General features: G+C 41.5%; 1 protein-coding gene across 1 annotated transcript; it reads left to right on the forward strand.

The window, feature by feature from the left end:
* Nucleotides 1-3930: 3930 nt before the first annotated feature.
* On the forward strand, nt 3931-20337 carry LOC124132833 (sodium-coupled monocarboxylate transporter 2-like). Its single transcript, XM_046496974.2, has 15 exons — nt 3931-4302; nt 5712-5763; nt 5973-6040; nt 6801-6970; nt 8467-8607; nt 9184-9313; nt 9590-9678; nt 10158-10228; nt 13527-13688; nt 14300-14367; nt 16046-16132; nt 16674-16891; nt 18799-18899; nt 19288-19406; nt 19834-20337. The coding sequence occupies exons 1-15, from the start codon at nt 3931-3933 to the stop codon at nt 19900-19902; spliced, it is 1917 nt and encodes a 638-aa protein (XP_046352930.2). The 3' UTR covers nt 19903-20337.

Here is a 20337-nt window from a genome sequence, read left to right on the forward strand (position 1 = left end):
TTGACATTTTTAGTAATTATGAATAAATAATTTCAGTAAGGTAGTATTCTCATCAATAGACAAGCAAACCAGGTATTCGGCACGACGCCTCTACCACAAGACTACCCCACCACCCGATGGTTCTATGTCGTGAGGTATAATTATTATATTAATATTTTACGCCACTTCTAGCAATATTTCGGGAAGTATCATGACGGGGACACAGGGTATGGGCTTCACACATTGTACCCACATGAGGAATAGGACCTGGGCCTACTGCGTGACGTGTAAACCCTTTAACCAGTAGGCTACCTTTCAAGCAGGATGGTTAACTGATGAGTGTAAAACAAAAATATGCATGTCAAACATGAAGCAAAGGAAAGAATGTATATTTTACTTGCTTTAGTTATTATTAAGTTTGTCATTCTTGCAATTCATGAATGCAACAAAACTGTTTTTTCTTTATCTAGGGGATATACAGTGGAGGAAGTATATCAATGTGTTTCATTTCTTCTTCCAGTATCTTGAGATAAGGTTCAACAAAGCCGTCCGAAAACTGTTATTGCAATTGCATTCATACAAACGGTCATGTCAAACTTTCTTTCTTAACGACAGGGAGTATATGTATAGTCTTTGAATAATTTTCTGGTTAATTGATATTGATATAATTTATCTTGAGTATGCCCACAGTGGTTCAAGGATCAATTAAAACTAAAACGAATGAACACCGTAAGCACAAACGAATAACGTGTGTCTGTTATCTATTGTGCAGATAAATAAAACAATGCAGGTCACTTATCGCTGAAGCGGGACCAGTGGTCCAGTGATGTCATACGTCGAAATTTGTGGTGCAGCTTCTCTCGCCCCGACCCCCCCCCCCCCCCCCCCCCTCCCACACACACACACACACACACCTTCCCCATCCCTTTAGCTGCAAGAAAGTGCTTATGATATGGGTCCCATTTCGAATCCCAAATTCTCCACAATAAATATCTTCGTTTTATTGTTTTTATGCATTTTGTACGTTTCACCCAAATGTAAAGGACCTTCGTCACATGTAGTTTCTTCCAACATGCAGCAGGGTCTAGATTTTCGAAACGATCTTAACCCTAAAATGATTGTAAAGTTATAATACTGGGCAGATGAATTCCGGTTTATACTCTGGGAGCCTAGATAAGCTCTATTTCACAATACTGGGTAGGTGATCTCTGGGTTAAATTGTTTAATAGGCATTACTTAGAAGTTGACGGATGACAAGGTAGACACAATTGTATGGATAACAACTTCTGTAATACTGTAAAAAGCGACGTTTCGGTATAGATCCTTATACCGTTGTTCCTCCACTTCTATATATATATATTCTGTACTTAGTCCCTCATTCAGTCTTGCTTGACAACAGTACAAGGATCTATACCGAAACGTCGCTTTTTACAGTATTAAAGAAGTTGTTATCAATAAAATTGTGTCTACCTTGTGATCTCTGGGTTATACCACACTGGGAGCCTAGATAAGCTCTAGGTCATAATACTGGGTAGGTGATCTCTGGGTTATACCACACTGGGAGCCTAGATAAGCTCTAGGTCATAATACTGGGTAGGTGATCTCTGGGTTATACCACACCTGGAGCCAAGATGAGCTCTGGGTTATAATACAACCCGATTCCGAGTGACGCCTCTTACGACCAGTATGAGTTCCTGAAGATCCACTCTAACAATACCTTAACGGGTCAGATGTAGGTAGTCGTATGGCCACTATCATATTGAATGCAAAGACCTTTCATCGCAAATATACAGTTTGTATACATGGACATGTCGCGTGTGTAAATGAGCATGTTGTTTAATTGTAACAATTCAGTATTAAGACCTAAAAGGCGTAGTCCTGCAAATAAAAATGAATCGGATAAAAGAAACTGCTATACTTCTTAATGAATAACAGTACATGACTTCAAAAAACGGCGATTGCAAAGACACCATGTAGACGAATAAAGGTCGGAAACGGTATTTATTTTGTGTTGTCAAATTATGTTATGCTGAAACTAGTTATGGCAATATTTTATTATTCACGTGTTCATCGCTTCCAGAGCTATGGCGATAAATAGCGTGGGGCTTGTGTTAGTCTATGCACTTTTGGTGATGACTGGCGTTGCTATGTTCGCCTTCTACAGCGACTGTCACCCCGTCAGCTTCAACATCATCGACAAAGACATGCAAGTAGGACAATCACGATTTCGTGTTGGTATCGAACTAAAAACAAATCTTCGCTGTTTGAAATCAATATCACCCGTAGATAGTTGAGAGCATCTTCCTATACACCTTTGAGGTTAAAGTGAAATATTATGGAAATTTAAATTTGCTTTAAAATTAGATTGTTCACGATAGACTGTCACACTACAAAAGACACTGACAGCTTTAGATAGGAATTCAGGAAGTACTGTGAGGCTACTGATGGCACCAAGTTTGAGTGTCACGAGCTTCAAATATGTGTTTCTGCAGCTGCTTCCCCTGCTGGTGATGGACATCCTGGGAGATGTGCCGGGGCTGCCGGGACTCATCATGTCCTCCATACTGTGTGGGAGTCTCAGGTATTACTGTGTGTGAGTCTCAGGTACATACTGCGTGGGTCTCAGGTACATACTGTGTGTGAGTCTCAGGTACATACTGTGTGTGAGTCTCAGGTACATACTGTGTGGGAGTCTCAGGTACATACTGTGTGGGAGTCTCAGGTACATAATGTGTGGGAGTCTGTGGGAGTCTCAGGTACATATTGTGTGGGAGTCTCAGGTACATACTGTGTGTGGGTCTCAGGTACATACTGTGTGTGAGTCTCAGGTATATAATGTGTGTGAGTCTCAGGTACATACTGTGTGGGAGTCTCAGGTACATACTGTGTGGTAGTCTCAGGTACATACTGTGTGGGAGTCTCAGGTACATACTGTTTGGGAGTCTCAGGTACATACTATGTTGGAGTCTCAGGTACATACTGTGTGGGAGTCTTAGGTTCATATTGTGTGTGAGTCTCAGGAATATAATGTGTGGGAGACTTGAGTGGATTATTACGTATACTTCAAAAGAGATTAAATATGATTAAACGGGTATTATGAATCGAGTGAAACTACGGATAGTTGGTGTACTCCACATGTTTCCGACTTCAAGCCTAATAAGATCAACTTACATCTGTGATTATTCGTAAGGCAATGTGATACCACTGAATAACAAACACACTGCTTTATGTATTTGAGGGCAAGATCATTTCCTGTTTCTATGTTTAGTTGTGTGAAGTAACCAATCCAACTAACACAGTAACATTTTCTTCTCCCCACTCTGATATGTGTACTCTCTCATATAACCAACTTTCATTGGACATAAAAGGCAAATAGTGGTGACAATCAATATGAATGGATCACTGAAAATCAGTGGAAACACCAGGTGTACGCCAAGAGAGTCCGTATGCCCTGCCCTACCGGTGGCGGCGGCCATTGAACACTTTGCATACAAAGAAAGGGATTTTTTGTTGTCACAGATGGCAACCATATTGAATAATATTAATAAAATACGCTTTTGTGATTCATTTCGTTGAGCCAATACACGTGTGAAAAATAGTTAATAGCATGATTAATAAACTGTCCTCAATACTAGAGTAACATTCAAACAGGCTGTTTAATAAAATACATACACGCTTTTCATTTGAGGGTGTGTTACGTGTGGTCTTGTCATCTTTCTCGATTTGATTCAATTGTATACATTCTGGATTTGAATTTTGAATTTGATTTGAATTTGTACGGATTCTTATTTTATGGTTCAAGGCACAAGATGTCAAATAATTCTGTGTTTCTGTGATAAAAGAAGAATAGTGATGACATTTGTTTCTGAGAAGTCTTACAGATATCTTGTGACCTATTCAACACTTTGATTGATCATCTACGCAAGGTCTAAGAGGTTAGTGCATCACGGGATGAAGGTTCAAGGAGACTACAGTATCACGACAGGGAAGATCAAGACGTTCGGGTTAGCTGACTATGGAGTTACCTCTGCCATGTTGGTCGTTTCTGCCGCGGTAGGGATCTTTTACGTCATCAAGGACCGTAACCGCGGCACGATGACGGAGTACGTGTTAGGGGGACGTCACATGCACTACATCCCCGTCTCGATGTCTCTGATGGTGACGTTCATCTCGGCATTGTCGTTGCTAGGAGCGCCGGTGGAGGTTTATAGAAGTAACACTATGATGATCTGGCTTCCGGTAGCTGCCGTTGCTGGAGTCCTTGTGGCTGGAAGGATCTTCATTCCCTTCTTTTATCAGCTTAATATTAACAATGTGTTTAAGGTGAGTTTCCAAGCAATATATTGTAACAATTGATAGCTTGTATGTATGAAACTATGTGGTATATATTTAGGTATCGAGCCGACATTTCACAAAAGGCTTCTGTGTAGGTTTTGTGTAACCTATACACACATACAAGGGACACTATCGATATTTACCGAAGACGTGGTGCTCATGGCGTGTGCAGAAAGAAAATTCCATGATAATTTATCACTTTAGTTCGTCAAGCCTCGGTGGCTATCAATAAGTCCAGTAAGGTAGCATTTTTATTAATACTTTTAATGATTTTAAAATTTAGATATAATTGTTTGGTGTCAGTGAACTGAGTGAGTAGGGATGTACGCCACTTTTGGGAATACCACATCTTAGATAACTATCACGACGGGTGACACCAATATTGGGCTTCACGCATTGTATCAATGATGGTAATCAAACGAGGCATTCGACATGACATAGATACCACTAGACTACCCTACCACCCCTCAATCAGGAGGACTAATTGATATAGGTGAAGTATAAACAGGCATGTCAAATATGGAGCAAAGGAAACAGCAAATAGAATTTAAATACCTGTTTTGGCTAAAACATTTGCTGTTCTTGCAATTCATTATCCAACAAATCTGTTGATCTTTATCTAGGGGATACACAGTGGAGGATATCATATGTTGTGCTTCATTTCTTCTTCCAGTATCTTGAGATGAGGTTCAACAAAGCCGTGCGAAAACTGGCTTTAACACTTATCTTGGTACAAACGGTAATGTCAAAATTTCATCCTTAATGGCAAGAGTGACTGAGTGCGTGAGTATGGTTTTACGCCGTTTCTGGCAAAATTCCAGCAACATGACGGAGGGGGACATCAGAAATGGGCTTCATACATTGTACCCATGTCATGAATCAAACCCGGGTCTTCGGCGAGACGAGCGAACGCTTAACCACTAGGCTACCCGACCGCCCCCTTGGGCAAGAAGTATAATATATATATATATATCATTCAGATTAAGTATGTTCCATAGCGGTTGAAAAAAATAATACGACTGAAGACCTTAGCCGCAAATTATCGTTTGTCTATATCTATTGAGCAGATAAATATAACAATGCATGGTCACATGTTGTTGAAAGGTTACGAGCTGCTCAGTTGCCATGAGTCGAAATCTGTAGTGCAGCTTCGCCCTCAAGCCCCTTCCACACACCTTAGCTGCAAGAATCCGCATATGATATGGATTCGAATCCCAAATTCTCTACAACATATATATCCATATTTTTCAGTACGATGCTTTTTGAACGTTTCACCATAATGAGTTGGGCCTTCGTCCCATGTAGTGTCTTCCAACACGAAGCAGGTCGGCTGATGTAAAGCTGAAACATTGTTCATGGACGTGTAAACCCAGCTCACCCATTCTTTATTATTCCAGATGGTCCATACAGCTATGGTACTCTATGCCCCATCTCTGGCTGTCAGTTCAGGTACGTTAGTTGGTATGTTGTACTTATAACCATTCAAAGTGTTCGTGTATTAACACAGATCATGTTAATGTATTTTATATAATACGTTCTTGATACAAGTCACAAATTGTTCGACATGGGGTTTGGAAAAGGCCCAAAGCGTGATTTTATTTTTTAAATGTATGTTTTACCTGATATTGTATAATATACAATACATCATTATATTCCAGTTACCGGGCTCAACGTGTGGGCTTTGGTGTTTGTGTTCGGCTCGGTCACCACCCTCTGTACAGCACTGGTGAGTCTAGTAGAATAGATATATTGACCATATATGAATAAATATTACTCATCAAATCAAATGAACAAACACACAACGTCATTGGGCCGATTTAACTAATGTACACAACACTTTTAAATGCAGGGCGGTCGGGTAGCCTCGTGGTTAAAGCGTTCGCTCGTCACGCCGAAGACCCGGGTTCGATTCCCGACATGGGTACAATGTGTGAAGCCCATTTCTGGTGTCCCCCGCCGTGATGTTGCTGGAATATTGCTAAAAGCGGCGTAAAACCATACTCACTCACTTTTAAATGTCAATCGTCAGTTAGGCAGTAAGTATTGAAGATAATTATATTTAAACTCCTAGAATAAACGTATGGACATATTGAAGATAAAACGCAACGCAAGAAAATAACAAGCCTCGAGTATCCACCGAGACAGATTTTATCAGACGTAAAAGGCAGAATCGTTATGAAAATCAGTGATGACACTCGGTGTTCACAAAAAAGGTGAGCAGGTTCTTACCTGTCGGTTGCACCCGCCATTCACACAAACTGCATAAAAAGTAAGTGTGTGTTGCCTGACGCCGCACAGCAGGATACGTGCCATGCGACGACGGCCTGTTAACAAACACGACAATCAAGTGATGGAGGCCAGAAAGTATTCAAGAAAGACGAATAAAACATTAAGAATAGCTCCGTCTTCTTGCTACATCTTCCTAAAATAAAAACACGTTCAACCTGTTGTGAAATACATGCCTCTGATCACGCTGCATGCTACAGGGTGGAATGAAGGCTGTGTTGTGGACGGACACGTTCCAGGCAGTTGTTATGGTCGTCGGGGTTGCTACCCTGATGGTTCGGTCTGCTGCAGCCGTCGGGGGTTTCAGAAGCGCATGGGCCATCGCCGACAACAGATCCAGGATTAAATTGGATGAGTATGCATACTTGTGGTACCGTAACTATTTAATAGCTGGAGAAATAGTCGTACTGTGTATAGACTTTGCCTTTTAAAGCTATCATGACTTCCTGTATCTTGGTAAAATACCAATGGTCAACCCCATGCCGTGCAGTGACAAAGGTTGTCAAGGGTAAAAACCTGAGGGTTTTAGATATATTACGCGGTCGTTCAATTTAAAACAAGACCAGCTGTCCATTCAAGCATTGAGACCCGTGTGTTAACAAAACATGGATATGAATTCACGTTTTATTATTGACTTTTTTATGCCTGGGGATGTTAAAAGCATTATATCAACATGAAAGTCGTATGCAATATACGTGAAAGCTTTAATTTCCCGTATGATAAATGAAAATGCAATATTCTCACACGTCAGCTGGTGTTGACTGTCAGTCTGATTAACTGACTAGGTGCAGATAGGAAAGGGTAATACTTCATTCTCGCCAGGAAAATATTTATTTCAATTATATACAATGGTTCACATATGCCTAAAACTAATAACACTTGCGGTGATGTTCGAGGTGGGCTGAAATAGTGTTTAACGTCGCGCTCACGATTATGTCACCTATATAGCGACTTGTGTGTGTATCTGCTGGGGTGTGTCTATTTTAATTGAAATCTGACATTGGGGGTAGATTGATGTCGCTAGAGAAAATAGCTTTCAATATATCATTTGTTTTATCGCTAAGGATAAGTATATCAGTCAGTGAATAGTGTACATCACTGAAAAGGCCATGTAAAAAGTTTTCATATGATATATTAAATGACCATATTGAACTACTGTATTAGATCTTGGTCGAAATGGAGGCAAACTTGAAACTTCATTTTTCTTTATGATCTTACTATTTTGGTGTTTTAAAACATTATTGTAGTTATCCCAACCATCAAAAATATTAACAAAACAAAATAAAACCATTTCTCAATAATCAATGTTCATCAAAATTGTTTGGGGATGGGGTGGCGTTGTTTTCAGTATTTCTGTCGTTATGTAATATATGTTCCCATTGTTTTCTGTATAGGGTAGCACAATGGTTCAGGCCGAATTCATATAACCGAACATTATCTGTAATCCAAGACGTAGGTTGACGACTTCATAAATATCTTACAGCTAGTTGTAAAATGTCAAATTATGTATTTTTCCTCCATTTTCTGCAACTGGGACCCCCTGAAAATTTACGCACACACCTGCAAGCTTACTACCCAAGGGAATTGTGTACAGATATCGCCTTTGTGCAATAGAAAAGGCTGTGGGTATACAGGAAAACGAAACTTTTGTTTTTCACCCCTGGCCAACTCATCATATGCCGGAAACTGTATACTGACTCACTGCAAACCAGCTGGCAGGGTAACAAGTAGCATCTTTTAAAGTCCAGGGGATTGAAACTCCGATGCAGTTTTAGAAAGTAAAGACTTAATGCAGAGAAATATGATGGAACTAAATAATCCACTAACACATACAGTGATAATGATAGCCAACTAACGTGTTGTCAGGTTTAGCCTGGACCCGTCAACAAGGTACTCCGTATGGTCCTTCATGGTCGGAGGTACCGTCATGATGACAGCAATGTATGGAGTACACCAAGCTGAGGTACAGAGGACACTGTCCTGCTCCAGTCTCGGATATGCTCAGATGTAAGTTTTTGTGTGCAATATTCAAGCTATATGACGGCGGTCTGTAAATAATCGAGTCTGGACAAGACATCTAGTGACTGTCATCATGAACATTGATCTACTTATTTGGGATACGATGACATGCATCAACCAAGCTTGCGACACAGACAACCCGATTCCAAGTGACGCCTCTTACGACCAGCATGAGTTGCTGAAGATCCACTCTAACAATACCTTAACGGGTCAGATGTAGGTAGTCGTATGGCCACTATCATATTGAATGCAAACACCTTTCATCGCAAATATACAGTTTGTATACATTGACATGTCGCGTGTGTAAATGAGCATGTTGTTTAATTGTAATAATTCAGTATTAAGACCTAAAAGGCGTAGTCCTGCAAATAAAAATGATTCGGATAAAAGAAACTGCTATACTTCTTAATGAATAACAGTACATGACTTCAAAAAACGGCGATTGCAAAGACACCATGGAGACGAATAAAGGTCGGAAACGGTATTTATTTTGTGTTGTCAAATTATGTTATGCTGAAACTAGTCATAGCAATATTTTATTATTCACGTGTTCATCGCTTCCAGAGCTATGGCGATAAATAGCGTGGGGCTTGTGTTAGTCTATGCACTTTTGGTGATGACTGGCGTTGCTATGTTCGCCTTCTACAGCGAGTGTCACCCCGTCAGCTTCAACATCATCGACAAAGACATGCAAGTAGGACAATCACGATTTCGTGTTGGTATCGAACTAAAAACAAATTTTCGCTGTTTGAAAGCAATATCACCCGTAGATAGTTGAGAGCATCTTCCCATACACTTTTGAGGTTAAATATTATGGAAATTTAAATTTGCTTTAAAATTAGATTGTTCACGATAAACTGTCACACTACAAAAGACACTGACATCATTCGATAGGAATTCAGGAAGTACTATGAGGCTACTGATGGCACCAAGTTTGAGTATCACAAGCTTCAAATATGTGTTTCTGCAGCTGCTTCCCCTGCTGGTGATGGACATCCTGGGAGGTGTGCCGGGGCTGCCGGGACTCATCATGTCCTCCATACTGTGTGGGAGTCTCAGGTACATATTGTGTGGGAGTCTCAGGTATTACTGTTTGGGAGACTCAGGTACATACTGCGTGGAAGTCTCAGGTACATACTGTGTGGGAGTCTCAGGTACATGCTGTGTGTGAGTCTCAGGTACATACTGTGTGGGAGTCTCAGGTACATATTGTGTGGGAGTCTCAGGTACATATTGTGTGTGAGTCTCATGTACATATTGTGTGTGAGTCTCAGGTACATACTGTGTGGGAGTCTCAGGTACATGCTGTGTGGGAGTCTCAGGTACATACTGTGTGGGAGTCTCGGGTACATACTGTGTGGGAGTCTCGGGTACATACTGTGTGGTAGTCTCAGGTACATATTGTATGGGAGTATCATGTACATACTGTGTGGGAATCTCAGGTACATACTATGTGGGAGTATCAGGTACATACTGTGTGGGAGTCTCAGGTACATATTGTATGGGAGTATCATGTACATACTGTGTGGGAATCTCAGGTACATACTGTGTGGGAGTCTCAGGTATTACTGTGCGGGAGACTCAGGTACATACTGCCTGGAGTTCTCAGGTACATATTGTGTGGGAGTATCAGGTACAGAGTGTGTGTGAGTCTCGGGTACATACTGTGTACGGGTCTCAGGAACATACTATGTGGGAGTATCAGGTACATACTGTATGGGAGTCTCAGGTACATATTGTATGGGACTATCAGGTACATACTGTGTGGGAGTCTCTGGTACATAATGTGTGGGAGTCTCGAGTACATGCTGTGTGGGAGTCTCAGGTACATACTGTGTGGGAGTCTCAGGTACATACTGTGTGTGGGTCTCAGGTACATATTGTATTGGAGTCTCAGGTACATACTGTGTGGGAGTCTCAGGTACATATTGTGTGGGATTCTTAGGAACATTCTGTGTGGAAGTCTCAGGTACATACTGTGTGGGAGTCTCAGGTACATACTGTGTGGGAGTCTCAGGTACATACTGTATGGGAGACTCAGGTACATACTGTGTGGGAGTCTTAGGTACATATTGTATGGGAGTCTCAGGTACATACTGTTTGGGGGTCTCAGGTTCATACTGTGTGTGAGACTCAGGTACATACTGTGTGGGAGTCTCAGGTACATACTGCGTGGAGCTCTCAGGTAAATATTATGTATGAGTCTCGGGTACATACTGTGTGGTAGTCTCAGGTACCTATTGTGTGGGAGTCTCAGGTACATACCGTGTGGGAGTCTCATGTACATACTGTGTGGGAATCTTAGGTACATACTGTGTGGGAGTCTCAGGTACATACTGTGTGGGAGTCTCAGGTACATACTGTGTGGGATTCTTAGGAACATTCTGTGTGGAAGTCTCAGGTACATACTGTGTGGGAGTCTCAGGTACATACTGTGTGGTAGTCTCAGGTACATACTGTGTGGGGTTCTTAGGAACATTCTGTGTGGAAGTCTCAGGTACATACTGTGTGTGAGACTCAGGTACATACCGTGTGGGGTTCTTAGGAACATTCTGTGTGGAAGTCTCAGGTACATACTGTGTGGGAGTCTCGGGTACATACTGTGTGGTAGTCTCAGGTACCTATTGTGTGGGAGTCTCACGTACATACCGTGTGGGAGTCTCATGTACATACTGTGTGGGAATCTTAGGTACATACTGTGTGGGAGTCTCAGGTACATAATGTGTGGGTCTCAGGTACATATTGTATTGGAGTCTCAGGTACATACTGTGTGGGAGTCTCAGGTACATATTGTGTGGGATTCTTAGGAACATTCTGTGTGGAAGTCTCAGGTACATACTGTGTGGGAGTCTCAGGTACATATTGTGTGGGGGTCTCAGGTACATACTGTGTGGGAGTCTCAGGTACATACTGTGTGGGAGTCTCAGGTACATACTGTGTGGGAGTCTCAGGTACATACTGTGTGGGAGTCTCAGGTGCATACTGTGTGGAAGTCTCAGGTACATATTGTGTGGGAGTCTTAGGTACATTCCGTGTGGAAGTCTCAGGTACATACTGTGTGGGAGTCTCAGGTACATACTGTGTGGGAGTCTCAGGTACATACTGTGTGGGAGTCTCAGGTACATACTGTGTGGGAGTCTCAGGTACATACTGTGTGGAAGTCTCAGGTACATATTGTGTGGGAGTCTTAGGTACATTCCGTGTGGAAGTCTCAGGTACATACTGTGTGGGAGTCTCAGGTACATACTGTGTGGGAGTCTCAGGTGCATACTGTGTGGGAGCATCAGGTACATACTGTGTGGGAGTCTCAGGTACATACTGTGTGGGAGTCTCAGGTACATACTGTATGGGAGACTCAGGTACATACTGTGTGGGAGTCTTAGGTACATATTGTATGGGAGTCTCAGGTACATACTGTTTGGGGGTCTCAGGTTCATGCTGTGTGTGAGACTCAGGTACATACTGCGTGGAAGTCTCAGGTAAATATTATGTATGAGTCTCGGGTACATACTGTGTGGTAGTCTCAGGTACCTATTGTGTGGGAGTCTCACGTACATACCGTGTGGGAGTCTCATGTACATACTGTGTGGGAATCTTAGGTACATACTGTGTGGGAGTCTCAGGTACATAATGTGTGGGAGTCTCAGGTACATACTGTGTGGGAGTCTTAGGTAGATACTGTATGTGAGTCTCAGGTACATACTGTGTGGGGGTCTCAGGTTCATGCTGTGTGGGAGTCTCAGGTACATACTGCGTGGAAGTCTCAGGTAAATATTATGTATGAGTCTCAGGTACATACTGTGTGGTAGTCTCAGGTACATACAGTGTGGGAGTCTCAGGTACATATTGTATGGGAGTCTCAGGTACATACTGTGTGGGAGTCTCAGGTACATACTGTGTGGGAGACTCAGGTACATACTGTGTGGGAGTCTCAGGTACATACTGCGTGGAAGTCTCAGGTACTTACTGTGCGGGAGTCTCAGGTACATTCTGTGTGGAAGTCTCAGGTACATATTGTGTGGGAGTCTCGGGTACATACTGTGTGGGAGTCTCAGGTACATACTGTGTGGAAGTCTCAGGTACATGCAGTGCGGGAGTCTCAGGTACATACTGTGTGGAAGTCTCAGGTACATGCAGTGCGGGAGTCTCAGGTACTTACTGTGCGGGAGTCTCAGGTACATACTGTGTGGAAGTCTCAGGTACATACTGTGTGGGAGTCTCAGGTACATACTGTGTGGGAGTATCAGGTACATACTGTGTGGGAGTCTCAGGTACATATTGTGTGGGAGTCCCAGGTACATACGGTGTGGGAGTCTCAGGTACATATTGTGTTTGGGTGTCGGGTACCTATCGCGGGGTTCTCATGTACCTATGGCGTGGTACAATACATATCGACCGCCTTCCTGGTCTAGTGGTAGAGCGTCCGCCCGGATAGAGGAAGGTCGGGTTTTCGATCCTGCGTCATACCAAAAGACGTTAAAAGATGGTTCTTGTTGTTACCCTGTCTGGTGCTCGGCATTAAGGGACTAAAAGGACTGGTCGGCTCGGAGTAAATATATTGTGTCTGAGTGGGGTATTCATGTTAAACTGCGCCATGGTATTTCAGTGTGCTAGCACTATAAATCGGCATCAGTCCAGACTAGTACAAGCAGACACACACACACACACACACACACACACACACACACACACACACACACACACACACACACACACACACACACACACACACACACACACACACACACACACACACACACACACACACACACACACACACACACACACACACACACGTGTATGCACGTCGCTATGTAAGTGCAATAATCTTGGACGCGACGTTAAACATCATTTCCACTCACCTCTCATACATATCAACTTACACCCTTTATATGATTATTCACAAGGCAATGTGATGCCACTGAACAATAAATTCACCATCTCCTTGACCAGCACCGTGTCCAGCGTCCTGAATGCCCTGGGGACTGTGATTCCAGATGACTTCATCACTCCATTCTGCCTGGAGGATCTGTCGGACAAAGGACAAACAAGGCTTGCCAAGACTACAGGTAATCGCGCACGCCTGTGTGTGGGTGTCATGGACAAACAGTGTGAGAGTCTCGCGGTACCCGAAACATAAGAGTGTTTTGTGGCCTCAATAAGTTGTATTGTTTGTCAAATATTTTAGTCAGTACATTATTATAAATGTAAGCTTCTTCTTTCTTGATGTATGTGCTACTGATTCTGACAGGCTGTATTGAACTGCCAGTACCCATGAAAACACATTAAAAGTTTATACAGTTTGGATCTCGTTAGGGTGTCGTCTTTCTCTCCCAGTGTTGAGTTTGTCGGTAATTATGGTCATCTGAACCTCATCTTACCCTCACGTCCCAAATATCGACACACTATTCACTAATTTAGTTCGGTCAAAATGTTTCGTGTCAATTTACATGTTAAAGATAAAACAAATGTAACTAAAAGTTCACTCAAATATATTCAACTGCACACAATCGTTGAAGGAACTATATTCTTGATTCGAATCCCGGATCTATTTGTAGTGTATTCAAAGGGTAAAAGGGTTATCCTTAATATAAGATATGTTACATTTGATCACTTTGTACAAGGCATTGTCTGTTTATATTTCAACGCAGTTTCTATTCTTATTGTAATTTGCCTTTAGTGTTGGTGTGCGGCGTGATAGAAATGTGCCTCGCAGTTCTTGCCTCTAAAGTTGGAATTCTTTTCCAGGTATGTGCTCTTAAAGCAAATCATGTTAACCCTAATGTCTATATGATAGTCAGATACTCCTCTCTGTCACATCATATCCTCGACCATGTTCTGCTGCTGTGACGGGTGCTACCGCTAAGTCAGACTGGCTTGCGTGACAAAAACGATAACATTAAATAACAGTCACAATAGTGTTTTTATTGTTGAAATATTTTAACATGAACATTTAATTCCAACTGTTGTCATGTTATTGTCATGATTCTTCTCTGAGCAATATACAGCACACGAATATTGGACATTGTTGTAAATGGATACACTTCGGGTAACCGATGGTTGATGTTTAAAGGGTCAATGATCCATACACCTTGGTTTATTAGTTTTTTCCACATCACAGTTCAATGTTATATGGAACAAAATCACCATCACAGGTCATAATTTGCAATGAAACTGTTCATATATTATAAATGGTTTAATGTCTTTCTTATTGTATTCTTCATCAATCACATTGCATGGATGAATTACCTTCAATTCTTAATCAATAAACTTGGAATACACATGCTTTACGTGTCGTCAAGCATATCGAAAAACAAACCTAATACGTGTGAACTCGTCCTTGAATTTGCAAGTTAGGTAAAACCATGAACTATAAACAATTAGAGTGGTACAAAGAAAACCGGAAAAGATAATGCACATAAACCATAGATATAACACATTCAAAGTTGATTAATAAAATCACATGTGAAGTAAATAAAAGCGACAAAAACCTTTCAATAATCATAAGAACACTCAGTGTAGAGGCGAGTCCATTGTACGATTCCGACATTATCATAAGCATGTGTTTATGAATCACATTCAAATAGTGATGATACCAGGTGTTACGAAAAGGTGAACGTATTCTGCCCACCGGTGTCACCCATCACAAACACATGCAAAGGCAAGTCAATTGTTCAACTGTTAAAACACTGGAATATATGGTACAAGTCAAATAGGGAATTGCATCAGACGTCATTTTTGTCACTGTTGCGTCAAATTTGGATGTTGTTGCCCTGGTCAACCAACATTTGAGCAAGACTTGCATGACGCTCTTTGATTACTTCGGGGAAGGTGCATGCTTCTTTGAAACCCGAAGGTTGTGATTTTTTTAAAATGTAGATTTAACTATCAGACATGTCTCGGTAGTATGGAACAAAAGGTTACAGTTCCTACTGTGATAATTCACAAAAAGCATAGATATAACCCTTTTACAGATGACTCAGGAGCAAGGTTCTTTAGTTATTTTGTATGTAGGCAGAGTTGACTTCTTCAGTCTTTCAGTGCGACGATTTCGTACAGATGCGGGTAGCTTTATCAACAAACTGACTTGATTTAGCACTGATTCGTAATTAGTAATGGATAAATGGAAGGTTTATTAATCCAGCTGGCTCCCATTCTTCCATTTGCTCATTGCTAATTACCTGTCAGCGCTAATTAACCCCTGCCTTCATTTGGTCCATTTCTTAATACCAGTCAGTGCTAATTGAACTCCTGGCTTCCATTTGTCCATAGTCAACTCTGTCGTTGCTGACACTTCAGCTCCTAAAATTCCACTCATAGAAAACCTTTTATGTAGGTGTTGTGTAATGATGAACCCGAGAGCACCTATAATGTCTAGGTCATTATAACCTGAAGTAATCCTGCAGCCCTCGTGTCTGTGTTTCAGGCGGTGCAAAGCGTTTCGGCAGTGTTTCTTGGTCCGACTTTAGGATTATTTTCCCTTGGGATGTTCTGTCCTTGGGCTAATGTTACGGCGAGTATTCTTTTTAGGTACTTTAATCGTGCTTTGTAACATAATATATAGACATAATAGTATCATGGGTATTAATTACATAATGAGTAATTTTTTTCAGAAATTGTAACTGTTTGTTTGTTGTTCAAACGCCGCACTCAGCAATGTTTTAGATATATGACGACGGTCTGTATGTAATCGAGTCTGGACCATATAATCCAGTGACTGACATTATGATCATGTATCTGACAAGCATGGGTTGCTGAATATCAATTCTAACCCGAATCTTCAAAGGTTTTGTAAATAGATATAAGTTAAATATATACAATCAAGAAGTATATTGAGGTATGTGTTAAAAGTCGAGTTTCTACTATTGTGGGGTCGGTGGAGTAGCCTAGTGTTAAGTCCAAGCAGTGACTCCCCACATGGGTACAATGAGTTGAGCCCTGTTCTGGTGACGTGGTGATATTGTTTGAGCGCACTCACTCTGTCGTAAAACATCAAATATAATTCGAATCATCTATCACTTTGTAATGTTTAAAAGTTCTCTTTTTGATGACAGGGAGCAATCTGCGGATTTGTTTCTGCGTTTGTATTGACCGGGTGGATCGCGGTAGGGGCGTTTGTGCACAAGGTGGGCAGATCTCCCGCTCCGTCATCAACTCGGGTCACCGACGGGTGTAACTGGAACCTTACATTACTGGCAAATTTGACCTCGGAAACCACGACAGTCATGACGACACCGACAAACATCAACATTACATCGCCACTTGATTCAGAGTAGGTATTATGTTTTAACCCCCACTTAATATAAGCCAATAAATAAGAGGATCGGGTGGTCACGATGGCCGCTTCTTATGAATACGAAACGGGTGACCACCTGCCTTCATCTCGGCAGTGCAGGTTCTTATACTGTCAAACTGCGATGAGTCTGGTCCAGTTTGTTTTAGTGCGGGAACTTGACTCAGCCCAGTCGTCTAAGGCGCCGCGATTCGCTGTGCAGAGTTGCGCCCCTTGGGCACGCCAGAAACCTATGATTGTGGGTTCGAATCCCGGTTCGCCCAAATTATGTTTCTAGGTTTGTCAGCACCATACCCGTGCTCGTGGGTTTCACCGAAGTGATAAACGTCGGGGACCTGCATCACTTCGGGCTTTCCTCCCACATTAAGCTGACACGCCGCGATATAACTGGAATACTGTTAAAAGCGGCGTTAAACCCAACTCACTCACTCACTTAAAAGGTTAATAAGAGCTAAAGTGACTCTTTTGTCTCTGTAATACTAAACTTCGAGGCAATAGAAAGCATACACCCATGTTTGTTTGACGGTGGTTAAAACTGAAACAAACAAGAAATGGCTATTTGATGGTGATATACCTGATACAGGTATCATAGGCTATATTACATGTCTCACAACGGGCTACTGTTCAGCCTAGTAAGGTTTGTAATTGTTTGGTCAAATCCAATTTTCTAGTGCACACTTACCTTGGCCAGGCAATTTAGTTTGCGGTAACGCAATCGTTGCATTTGAGGTAACGTTTTCCACAGCTTCTGATGACTAATATGTTGTTTAAAATGTTCGACTCTCAGATTAAATCTAGTATTTTATATGGTTCAGAGATTTGGGTGTTCCTGAATGGTTGTTTCTCGAACGTTTCCAAGCGAAGTTTTGTAAATCTGTTTTGGGTATTAGTTCCAAGTCTACAAATGTTGCAGTGTTCGGAGAATATGGTGGATATGGTATTTATATTGATTCTTACACAAGATGTTTAAGATAAGGGTTTAAGCTTCTTAATATGTCTCACGAGAGATTTCCAAAACGGTGTTACGATATGTTAGTTAGGTTAGGTTAGATAGAAATACATGGGTGTCTGCTATTAGGAATATGTTATATTTTCATGGCTTCGGACATGTGTGGGAATTTCAAGGTGCTGGCCCTCGATATTTTGTAGATGAGATTATGGTATTCTGCATTGCCTGGACGCTCGAAATTAGAACTGTATTATTTAAGACATCAGTATCACTTGAACCGTATCTATTAAATGTATTATCTAAAGAATAGCGACGTATGCTTACCCTTTTACGTATTGGAGAACTTGGAATTATGCATAACACTGGCAGGAGGGATGGCCTCGAGAAGACTCCGGTTTTGTCCATTGTGCAAGCTAGGACAGTAAATATAATAAAGTTCATTTCATTCTTGTTTGTCCTGATTATGAAGATATTAGCTCAAAATATTTCCCATATTTAGACTTACTGGTACCTGCCGTAAATATATAATAGTTAGAATGTTAAAATCTTCTGATGTAAACTGTCTTGAGGACTTCGCCAATTATGTTAAAGATGCTATCTGTCTTCGTGTTTCTTACCTGTAAATATTCTTTCATGCAGCACTTGATGTAAAACTAAATTGTATACATCTGTACTTACAAATCACCTCTCGTAGTTCAAGGACTCATAGTCACAAATGTAAGAATTGGAAATATTATGTTTGTAAGTTAATAGCATACAATCTGTTGAAATCTAAAGCGGGTCCTAATACCACGACACATCTTTTATCCGAATGATTACATTTATCACACGCATACAAATACCACTTGCTCCACGTTTCCTCAATCTAGAAACTAGCTTGACAATGTAAAACTATATAAACCCACTCTGGTCACAAAGATTCCATGTTCTATTTCAGGGCTGAGCTGAACTTCCCTTACACCATATCCTTCATGTACTACCAAGCTATTGGTGTGTGTGTGGTACTCGTGGTCGGCATCATTGTCAGCGTCATCACAGGTATCATACCTTAGGGGGCCCAGGGGGGCAGGTGGTTCATCAGCATCTTGGGTTCGATTCCAAATTCGAATCCACACACTGGCATGGACGTCGCCATATAAGTGCAGTAATCTCGAAGGTGGCGTTAAATCCAGGTTCACCCCACCTCATTCCTGTGACACAGCTGTTCACCTGTGTCGGAAGTACACTTGGGGCATCAAGCAACATGCGACTCAATTGTCGCTCATGAAAAAATATACTTTTACTCTTTATGGTGCCTTTTTAGACAGTATTAAACAATTATTGCCATGGGTTATCGAGTTGCTATTTATTTTGAATCTTGTCCCCTTTCGATTATCACCTCCGAATACGATGAAAGTAACATCATAAAGCATACGAATTTATTCAGGTCCTACAAGCCCGAAGTCCCTTGATCCACGTTTGATCTGTCCAGTGTTTGACCGAGTCTTCCCTTACTTGCCTGAATGGTTTCTCAAACCTCTCAGGTTCGGCATCGTACATGACGGGGTAAGTATATTACATCTGAGTGAGTATGGTTTTACGCCGCTTTTGAGCAATATTCCAGCAATGTAACGGCGGGGGAACCAGACATAGGCTTCACACATTGTACCCATGTCGGGAATCGAACCCGGGTCTTCGGCGTGACGAGCGAAGGCTTTAACCACTAGGCTACCCGACCGCCCCGTATTCGGCTGTCCTCTTCATATAAAACGTCAACGCCAGGGAAAAATCAGTCTGAAGTATGACGGGTATGATAAAGAAATGATAAATGCACATTTATGTTCAACCCCAGACACCATCATACAACCTTTAAGTATGCATGTCATCTTCACTTCAAACCGAAATAGAATACACCACGCCTTATGATCATTCATACTAAAAAACTGCCATGTTACTCGGACTATCAGTTAAGTAATGCGTCTTTCCACTTCAGAAATACAACAAATCACGTGCAGGGAGCAGTCAGATGGACCCTAAGGGAGATGCAGAGACGTTTTTGTAAAACATCAATCTTGGTCACTATACCACCACCATTTCATTGGAGCCAAGCAACGTCGAAACGTGGAGCTTGTCATGAATGCTTCCCATTGGATATGCCAGAGTAGATAAAGTCATTGTGTAGTCTCATATTTCAGCCGAAATTGCCTAGGCAGAAGGCGACCTCTTAAACACCTAATGCAACAACAACAACTCATATTTCAATGAGTTCTTCTACAGTTAATAGAATTAAGGTTCAAAATGTCTTCTTCTTTTTCGTTATGGCTATAATAATGAAGCCGCTTTTGAACTTATGCAATCTTCAACTCCTCTTTCGGTTATCCTACACGCCAATCATGAGTAAAAACAGTGTGTGCACCGTTTGTAAACTACTAAATATTGTCAGTGATCTTAAGGAATATATGATGTATGACTTCCCATACATACCACAAAATTAAAC

This window comes from Haliotis rufescens, unplaced genomic scaffold, assembly GCF_023055435.1.
Source record: "Haliotis rufescens isolate VD_foot unplaced genomic scaffold, xgHalRufe1.0.p SCAF_11, whole genome shotgun sequence".
Taxonomy (NCBI): domain Eukaryota; kingdom Metazoa; phylum Mollusca; class Gastropoda; order Lepetellida; family Haliotidae; genus Haliotis; species Haliotis rufescens.

Excerpts from the sequence above, each read along its gene's own strand:
- LOC124132833 (XM_046496974.2), top strand. The coding sequence starts at position 3,931 with ATGAAGGTTCAAGGAGACTACAGTATCACGACAGGGAAGATCAAGACG. Across the intron at positions 6,041-6,800 it reads CCACCCTCTGTACAGCACTG|GGTGGAATGAAGGCTGTGTT; the intron begins GTGAGTCTAGTA and ends TGCATGCTACAG. Across the intron at positions 6,971-8,466 it reads GATGAGTATGCATACTTGTG|GTTTAGCCTGGACCCGTCAA; the intron begins GTACCGTAACTA and ends ACGTGTTGTCAG.